At 45.3% G+C, this 10,148-nt stretch overlaps 1 protein-coding gene across 2 annotated transcripts in view; it reads right to left on the bottom strand.

Moving 5' to 3' along the window:
* MYPN (myopalladin) overlaps nt 1-10,148 on the bottom strand; it is a 127,070-nt gene that overhangs the window by 8,353 nt on the left and 108,569 nt on the right. For both annotated transcript variants that reach the window (XM_045291667.1, XM_045291668.1), the window contains 3 exons: nt 9,065-9,191; nt 2,750-2,957; nt 172-337 (listed from right to left, as the gene is read on the bottom strand). In XM_045291667.1, the coding sequence (XP_045147602.1) occupies nt 172-337; nt 2,750-2,957; nt 9,065-9,191 (501 nt within the window). The remainder of the gene's footprint in view (nt 1-171; nt 338-2,749; nt 2,958-9,064; nt 9,192-10,148) is intronic.

The raw sequence follows: 10,148 nt of genomic DNA, 5'->3' as shown, positions 1-10,148 counted from the left end.
CAACGTGACTGCAGACGCGCGATAAAGAAATGATGCAGAATCGTTATCCATTCCTCGATGTTTTTAAACTTAAAGGGAAGGTATTCAAAATGGCGATGTGCAGAGAAGGGACCCCCGCTCCGCGGTGGAGAGAGAGAGCACACAGACCCCCCTGGGTGCGGCGGGCCCTACCTGATCCTGTCGCGGGCGGCCGGGATGGTCTCGTTGTCCTTCTTCCAGTAGAACACGGGCGGAGGCATGCCGATCACGCGGCACTCCAGCCGCACCGGGTGGCCCTCGGGGACCCCGCTGTTCTGCAGCTTCTCCAGGATCACGGGCGCCCTCTTCACCTCTTTGGCTGTGCCGGAGAAAGCACGTTCGGGTTGGAACCGGGAGGACCCTGCGGTGCTGTCTCACATGCACTGGGATTCTGGAATGTGGCGGAGTGAGCGCGCACCGAATTCCTCCTCTCCTCCCAGAGTGAGGACCAGCGCCTTGAGAAAGCTCCACAAGAGGAGCAGCAGCACCCAGGGGACTGCGCCCACCGGTGTGCGAGCCGTGTGTGTGTGTGTGTGTGTGTGTGTGTTATCTTCCCCTCCCCCCAAAGATGCATTTTCAGAAATAGTGTTTTTTAAACTACTAAAACAGATCCTTTAAAAATTCAGAGGATTTATTTTGTAGTGGTTATGGTAATTTATCACCAACCTTTTTATTTAGAAAACTCCACATCTACAGAAGATTTGACAGATTAATTAAAACAACAATAGCCCCAAATGGAGCTTCTTAAGAAGGCTTTGTTGTTGCCAATACCAGTGAAAGCCAAGACAGCACCTATTTCAGGGTTCGAGACTCACTCTTTCAGCAAACTCGTGCAAGCAGTGGGTCCCCCTCTTCGCTTTCATTGCCTTGCGGCCTGGTGACTCCGAGAGCCCGTGCGGTTTCCCGGACAGGAACGGAAAGCTCAGGCATGCTCCTGGAGAGATCCCACTGCCCACCATTCGGAGCACAGCCCACCGGTAACCACTAGGCCACCAGGGCTCCTCATACTCTTTAGCAAGATGCGATTAAGGGTGACGAAATTCAAAAACAATCCCGTAGGAATGGGTCGTTAGTCAAGAGGATTGTCAGGCTGAAGCCACCCTGACTTCTTAACGGGCCACACTTTGTAGGGAGACGGCAGGGCTAGAATTCCTTTGTTCTACAATTGGATTCCAGCTGGCCTCCTGCCTTGCCAGTCCTGGTCCTTGGTCCTTGGAAGGTGATGATGCTTTGCTGTCTGTCCTCTACAGGCTTTACTGTGGACTGTTCATATCATCTGCAAAGGTCAGGATTTGTTTAGCTAAGGCTTCGGCACTTGCTGAATGTTTCAAGCATTGAGGCAGACACTGGGATAAACAGAACAGGCCAGAGCATCTGTCCTCAGAAGCGCATAACCTCTCCAGGGAGGTAGAGAAGTAAACAATTACCCAGAAGGCCATAAGTACTCTAAGTGTCCCTCTTTTTCCCAGGGCTATGGAAAAATAGAGGCAGACGGGAAGGAATAGCTGTGCTTGCTGGTGTAGTCGGTTTCCATGTTGGGCTGCTAACTGCAAGGTCAGCAGTTCAAAACCACCAGCTGCTCCATTGGAGAAAAATGAGGCTTTCTACTCCCCTAAATATGTACAGTCTCAATCTGGCTAGACTAGACCATGTACACTGGTACATATCGAGCTCTCGACACACAGAATCCAGGACAGAGAAAGCCCTCAGGACCAATAATGAATGAGAGTAGCAATGCCATGAGGGTAGGGGGAAGGTGGAGGGAGAAGAGGGAGAAAGGGCGAACCCATCAAATGATTGATGTACACCGCCTCCCACCCAGGGGGATGAACAACAGAAATGTGGGTGAAGGGCGACAGCAGATGGTGCAAAATATGAAAATAAAAATAATTTATAAATTATCAAGTGTTCATGAGGGTGGGGGAGGGAGGGGGAAAAAGAGGAGCTGATACCCAGGGCTCAAGTAGAAAAAAATTGTTTTGGAAATGATGGCAACCTATGTACAAATGTGCTTGATGCGATTGATGTATGGATTGTTATAAGAGCTGTAAGAGCCCCCAATAAAATGATTCATTAAAAAACAACACTTTACAGTCTCAGAAACCCACAGAGGCAGCTCTCCTCTGTCCTATAGAACACTTTACAGTCTCAGAAACCCACAGAGGCAGCTCTCCTCTGTCCTATAGAACACTTCACAGTCTCAGAAACCCACAGAGGCAGCTCTCCTCTGTCCTATAGAACACTTTACAGTCTCAGAAACCCACAGAGGCAGCTCTCCTCTGTCCTATAGAACACTTTACAGTCTCAGAAACCCACAGAGGCAGTTCTCCTCTGTCCTATAGGGTCCTTATGAGCCAGAAGCAACTCGAGGGCAGTGGGTTTGGTTTTGGAGTTTCGGAGGGAACAGGAGGTTGCCAAACAGAGATGGGCGCTCCTGGCCAAGGGACCAAGTCACGGAAAGGTACGGAAAGCACAAGAGCCTAGTGTTAGGGCAAGCAACCTACATTTAAGCAGTCAACCAGTTAACTTATAATGGCTCCAACTGATTGCATGCATCATATGTACAATAAGCCACAGGACATTTTAGCTTATCAATATGACTTTGAAAACAATATAAGAAGTATTGACCCTTATGACATCGATGGGGTAACTGAGATGGGTTTGGTATTTAGTCAGAGTGGGTTATGACTCTGGAGAGAGTATGGTTAGGGGTCCTGGCAGCAAAACTTACCTACTACGGTGAGTTCCAGACTAAAGGAATTCTGGCCGGTTTTGTTGGTAGCAACACAAGTGTAGGTCCCTTCATCCCGCTGAGTGAGCGGGTCAATGAGGAGCGAGTGGACTCCTGTCTCTCTGACGAGCATCTTGTGGGATGTGTCCGGCAGCACAGGTTGGCCATTGAGCAGCCACGTCAGCTCCGGGGGTGGCAAGCCACTCACCTAAGAAAGGACAGGGCAGCTGAAGTAAACAGCAGGCTGGTGACAAGCAGATTTTTCGGGTGCGTGAATTCTTCACCTTTGCCAGGCACTCATTTGAAAACACGGCATGGTGAGAAATGACTCAAGAAGAAGGGGGTCCAGAGCAGTGGGCTGGCGGCCATTCTTCCTGCAGAGGAAGGCTAAGGCGCTCCCGAGCTCTGTAGACACCTGTCTGCAGCCAGAAAATCAGAAAAGGGCGAGTGATTTCAAGGTTTGCTTTCTATTCCACAAGGAGCCCTGGCGGTACAGCTGTTAGGCACTCAGTTGCTGACATGAGAAGCTGGTGGTTCAAACTTCCTCGTGGCTCCGTGGGAGAAGGGATCTGAGACGTAGGTGACAGTGTAGGGAGCTCTATGGAGCAGTTCGGCTCTGTCACATGGGGTCATAATGAGCTGAACATAACAGCATCCAACACCACCCTGCAGTCTAGCCTTCCATGCTTTATTTGGGGCTTATAAGTATAATTGAGGTGCAGCCAAAATTGATCACACATTTACTCAGCTTACTATATTTTGCATACTGATTGCTACAAGAATTTTTTCATGGTCATCTATACAAAATAAATAGATACCACAGTGATATGAATTACCAAATTAACAAGGTGTGCTACTTTCCCTCTCTTTTCCCAAACTATCCTACCTTCATTACCATACCCACACTACAGTCCAAGTTAAAACCCCATGTTTTCCCCTCCCTCCTATGTTGGTAACCTTTCATTACTTTGGGTTTCTAGATCTTTGCTTATTGCATATAAGTGACCTCACTGCCATTGTGTTGATGCCAACTCATAGTGACCCTGTAGGACAGGGTAGACCTGCCTCTGCGGGTTTCTGAGACTGTAAATCTTTATGGAAGTAGAAAGTCTCATCTTTATCCTGTGAAACCACTGGTGGCTTTGAACTGATGACCTGTGGTTAGCAGCCCAATGAGAAGCCACTGTGCTAGCAGGCTTTCCCTCATGTAAGTGATAGCACAAAGTATTTGTCCTTGTTTAGTTCCGACACAACACCCTCAGCTTTCATTCATGTTGTGGCATGTGTCAAGACTTCGTTCCTTTGTTTCTGTTGTTGAAGATTTAAGTCTTTATTGACTTATCCTGGAGAAGACCATGAACTTTGTCACTTTCTGAGTTTAACCAAAAGAAAGTCTTTTTTCCCCTTTTTCTTTGACATCCCTTCTTTCTTAGTCCTATGTGGTATGGCCGCATCTGAAGATTCCAGTGAACTGACTTTTTCTTATTGTATGCCAAATTAACGAAAATGGTTTCACAAAGAACACCCTCTTGAATGTACTTAAACCTCTTTCAAAGAAAACCATCTTTTAATAATAACAGTAGCTCAACACATGGAGCTTACCGTGTGCTAAGCACGGTTCTAAGTGCTTTACATGCATTAACCTATCGAATCCTCATCAGAGTTCATGAGTTTTTATAAAGTGTTAGTTTTCACATAGAGAGGACTAAAAGCTAAATAGCCACTCATGGTCTTACCACCAGCAAGTGGAGGAGGCGGAATTCCAACCCGAGAAGTCTGGCTCTAGAGCCTGTTATTATCATCTTCTTAAGCTCCATACTCTGCTCTGGGTGGGATATACCTATTGATATCAATTTTTTAAGGGATGATTTTTGAACTTGTGAATTAGGGGAGCAGCAGGAGGTGAGGGGGTGTTACATTTCAGACATCGACTCTGGGTTGAACCGTTTTCCAGTTCAAATCACTCACCTCCCCCACGCCCTGCTTCCCCGAGGTCTCTTTGCCCTTTTGTGGGTCTCTGACTTCCCTTTGGTCAGCTTCTAGTGCATGGTTCCCTTTGGTGTGCGAGCCTTCGTCTTGCCTCTTAGCCTTCTAGTAGTGCTCTCATGCAATATTTGTCCTTTTGTGATTGACCAATGTCGCTCAGCCTCATGTTCTCCAGGTCCACCCATGTCTTGGGGTGCTTTGTGGTTTCATTGGGCTTCCCACCCCTTTTTCTTTTGTATGTACCAAAGTTTCTTCATTCATTCTTCTACTGATGAGCATGCAAGCTGTTTCTTGCTATTGTGAACAGTGGTGCAGCGAACACAAGTGTGCATATATCTGTTTGTGTTATGGCTCTTCTTCAGGGCATATACCTAGTACAGAGGTACTGCTGACTCATATGGATTTCTATTCCCAGTGGTTTGAGGTAGCACCATATCGCTTTACTTAATGGATGCCGAAGAACTTCATACCTCTTTATGGCTGAGAATTAGTTCATTGTATGTATGAAGACATCGCTTCTCAGCCTTTCAGCTACTAAGATCAAGTGTAGTATCTGTATGTATGAAGGGGGCCTCAAAAAGTTCATGGACACACGGAATTAAAGGAGAGTAAAATTTTTCCACAAATGTTTTGACACCTCTTCATATATACCACACTTTACTTACCTACTCCATGAATTTCAATGGCATGCTACTTTGATCCCAATTCAAGTCATAATTAATATAATGTACTTACTTATAATTAATTCATCTAACCCTGTTGCTGTTATTGTGTTGTCAGGTGCTATCACCCAGGAGGCAATTAAAAACACCATGGCATGTGTCAGGCCCTGTGGGATACAGAGAGATTTCTCCCAAGTTGTCTCCTCCAAATATATGCCAAACCCAAGACGCTGCGTGATACACATGGTCAATGACTGTACATGAGGAGGTCAATGAAAGTAGGTCAGAGGTTATTCTCCCTAAGGGTTATCAGCCATCTAGAGGAACCAGACTGTATAGTCCGACTCACCCTAAGTAGGGCCCACTCCCTTCCAATAAGGATAGGGATTGTTCCCTTGAAGGAGAGCCTGAAGGCAAAGTCAGGACCACTCAAGGATGACTATCCTGTTTCCCCGAAAGTAAGACACCCCCCAAAATAAGACCTACTTACAGTTTTGCTTCTCGCTGAAAGATAAGGCATCCCCTGAACATAAGACCTCCCTGAAAACAAGCCCCCCGCCCCAAGCTACCATAACTCTGGACTCTGGACCATAGCAGCGGGCACCACCGTGCAGCTCACTGTTGGCCGCAGCGCAGCTGGAGCAGACAGGAAGTGCGAGGTCTTTTAATAAAACAATAAACAATAAATGTGTACCATATTCTTCTTCATGGAAAAATAAGACATCCCTGAAAATAAGACCTCGTGCATCTTTGGGAGCAAAAATTAATATGATGCTGTCTTGTTTTCGGGGAAACAGGGTAAGGTTAGGCTACTATCTTGAGTTTAGGGTCTGCCCATCTTGCCACATATTTACCCCCTAATACCTCCCCTTCCTATTGCTTGCATTGCCTATGGCAATGTGTATGTGGTCATCTGTAATCAGGGGGGCTTACTCCACCCCCCACAGATATATAAGCCTTGGTTAGAAATAGTCTCTCCTGCCTTCCTTTCCTCCTGCATCCTCATGTGGACCACCAAGGACTGAGGTGAGCATGCTACCATGAAATGTGTATGACTTCTTTATTTTACTCTCTCTCCTATACTCTGTGACTTTAGTATAATCTTTGTATATCATAACCATATAGTTGCTGAGGTAGTTAGTTTATTGTGCCAACCTGGCCAATAAACATATATGGGGTTAATTGAAGGGCGGAGGGATAAATGGCTCAGTGAGCCTCGCCTTTCTAGTTCTCGGGTCTCTTGCTTTCTGATGGTCGGACCAGGGTGCAGCTGCCTTAGCAGTTCCCTGCTTTAGCTGGCAAGGCTCATTTTCTGCAAGATATCCCTGAGGAGAAGCCACATGGACCTACCCCAATGCAGCCCTGGGTGCTGGAGCACCCATGTGGAGACCCCTACCTGCGCTGAGATGCTTACACATTCACTGACTCGGCTTTCCTCCTGCAGTCGGCATCATTGTGTGTTTTTGTGAGATGGAGGAGGACTTTGTGTGTGTTTTGTGAGATGGAGGAGGACTTTGTGGATTGGTGTCGGACATATGGGTTAATGTTGGAGTTGTGGGCTTGGGCAGCACTGGGTTGGAATGTTTTCTTGATGTACACTTAACCTCTATATAAAACTCTCTTATACATGAGTTTCTGTGGATTTGTTTCTCGAAAGTACCCAGACTAACATATTTTATCATTTGTATATCATAGCCATATAGTTGCGCCTACCAAACTGGTATAGTGGTGAGGGGCTGGTTTCTCCCACAAGGCCCTTATAATGAGAGCTTTGCTTTCAACACTTTAAAGATATCTATTGCAACAGATTTAACCAATCTAGTATGTTCTCAGGTCTCTTGACTGCTGCTTCTATGGATGCTGATTGCATCTAAGTAAAATGAAGTTCCTCATAACTTCAATATTTTCTCCCTTCAATCATGATGTTGCTAATTGGTTCATTTGTGAGAACATTTTTTCTTTATGTTGAGCTGTAATCCATGCTGAAGGTTCTCCAGCAAGCAAGGTGTTGTCTTCTGCATACTGAAGGTTCTTAATCAGTTTTTCTCCATCCTGATGCTGTGTTTTTCTTCACAGTGTAGCTGCTCAGATGATTTGCTCAGCATATAGATGAAATAGTATGGTGAAAAGACACACACCCCTTTCCTGATTTTAAATCATACGGTATTCCTTTGTTCCACACGAACACAACCAAGTGTTCCAGAATTCTCATTCTTCACAATGAAAATTCAAAAGCTAAATGAATAAATAAACTAGTCCTGCAGCATCAGCATACATAGGAATTCTGGTGAGGTCGTGGTTTCATGTTGGGCTATTCACCACAGGTCAGCAGTTCGAAATCACCAGCTGCTCCTGGGGAGAAAGAGGAGGCTTTCTACTCCTGTAAAGTCTCAGAAACCCACAAGGGTAAATTCAACTCTGTCCTACTGAGTCACTATGAGTGGGAGTCAACGCAGTGGCATGGAGTTGGCTGGGGCAGTATCAATTTCAGAAATGTTTCTTACTCAGGCACTTAATAAGAAATGACACAGCTAAGGAAAGAGTAGGTATTAAACAGATGTTCTCAAACTTCAGTGCACATTATAACTGCCTGGGGAGTTTTAAAAATGCCATTCCCTACTTACCACATTAAAATAAGTTCCCTGGGGAATGCAATTTTTAGAGGTTACGGTGGTAAACGTAGCAATCAACCCTAAATATTACTCAAGCAGCCATTGGGGGGGAAGGGACCACCAACAGAAGTGGAGTCTCTATGCAAGTTCAACCGCAGGTTTTAACTAATTTGCATCTAACATCTCCATAGCATTCTGCATCTTGTCTGGGGCCAAAGATATGATTTAAATGTTACTTGATACTGACAGCTATCCACACTGCCCAACTGGAGTCTATGTTCTGGCGGAAGGATTAGAATATAGACTATCTGAAGGGTGCATGCCAATTAGTATGAGAAACCACTGCCTCTTTCTATAACTTGCTTTGGAGTTATCTTTATGTAACCCTTTCAAAGGCTGCAACACAACCATGCACTCCAAGGATGCAAAAACCACACTTTCGGCTTTATGGTAGAAAGATTTCCCCAGCACCTAGTGGAAAATCCCTGAATGATGTCACCTGGTAGATGGCCCTTGAAATACTACTGGTAGGACCTTGATTAAGATTTTGCTGTTGTAAGATGTGGTTGAGTGGATTCTGACTCCGGGTGACCTCAGCTGTGTCGCACAGCACCGTTACTGGGGTTTCAAAGGCTGGTCTTTCTTGCCGAAGTAGAATTCCAGGCCTGTCTTGGGAGGCATCTCTGGGTGGGTTTGAACTGACAATCTTTCGGCTAGTAGTCAAACACTTAAACGTTGGAGCCATTTAGAGAAAGAAAAAAAGACAAAAAATTCACGGAGGTCAGATCTTCTGGAAGGTGAGTTCCTCTGGGTCGCCTGTTAATAAATTTTTCCTCTTTCAAGTTCAAAAAGTGAAATAAAAGAAAAAATTTCACGCAACATCATCATTTGGTTTTGGCTAAGGTTCAAAATATGAACGATTCCAGTTTTATGAGAACAACAAAGCCCTCTTTTTTCATTCTTCCAGTTCCTGAGAAAAAGACCACAAAACAAAAGCAAACAAAGCAAATGCAAGTGACAAGCAGATTTGAAACTCACGATGGGTCAGAGCCTACCTTGCAGTCCAGCCGACAGAGGCGGCCCTCATGAGCCACCATGTCTCCAGGAGCCTGCAGGAAATGCGGTCGGAAAAAGCGCTCCTGCAGGGGCTCTTTGTCTCTTTCTGGCACTCGGGACCTCCCCCTATAACAACAAGCATGTTCGGGCTTTAAACACAGAAACCAACTTGCACACTTATACCAATAGGTGTTTAGGCATGACTGCGGGGCCTGGGAAGTCCCTGGGTGGTACAAACCCGCTGGGAAGCTAACTGAAAGGTTGGCGGTTTAAGGCCACCCAAAGGCACCTTGGAAGAATGCTCTGCGATCTACTTCTGAAAAACCAGCTGTTATTGAAGGCCATAGAGAGAGCCAAGTTTGAGTCCAGCACACGCGCAGTCGCCCTGCATCAGAACTGACTCAATGATAACTGATTCGGAGTTTGGATGCGGCCTGGAGAATAAATTTTTTCATTTGGGGTAGGGTGGGGCATTGGGTGGAGGTGAGGCTGTTGTTGGACCATAATCCAATAATAAAGATAATGGGGGTGGAACTGATATAAAAATATTGCCAATCACTTAATACATTGTTGGATTCTCTTATGAGGCCTATAATCAAATAACCAGGCTTTAGGGTCTTTTTTTCTGAAGCTATTCTGGGTGAAAGGGCTCAGCTCCTCTTGCCATGGGTTTGACCAGTTGTTCAAATGTCTTCAAAATAAACAAATAAATCAGGATTTTATCTGAATTGCCCATCAGAGCCAAAAATAAGTCCTGTTTATTACCTAGAACAAAGAAGCTGAGATCCCTGGGTCTCTGGGGAAAATGAAAAACAAAACAAAGTAAATTTAACTTGACTATAAATTATGACAGATCATTGAATGTGACCAGGGACTTAAACTGTATGGAGACTGACCAACAGTAATGGTTGTTCTTAAAAAAAATTAAAAAGAAGAAGAAGGTATAGTTATAAACGTAGGTGAATACTGTATCTGGGTCCTATTTTTGTCCCATTGATAAGTCACATTTAATTCACCCACGTCAGCAACTATGGAGTGCTGTGCTAAGACTTTGCGGCCCCAGAAGACTCATGGGAAACCAGA

The sequence above is a fragment of the Echinops telfairi genome, unplaced genomic scaffold, assembly GCF_000313985.2.
Source record: "Echinops telfairi isolate 266 unplaced genomic scaffold, ASM31398v2 ScPeMD7_70;HRSCAF=299, whole genome shotgun sequence".
NCBI lineage: Eukaryota > Metazoa > Chordata > Mammalia > Afrosoricida > Tenrecidae > Echinops > Echinops telfairi.
The sequence above is the reverse complement of the archived record's forward strand: the minus strand, read 5'-3'. Positions and strand labels throughout refer to the sequence as shown.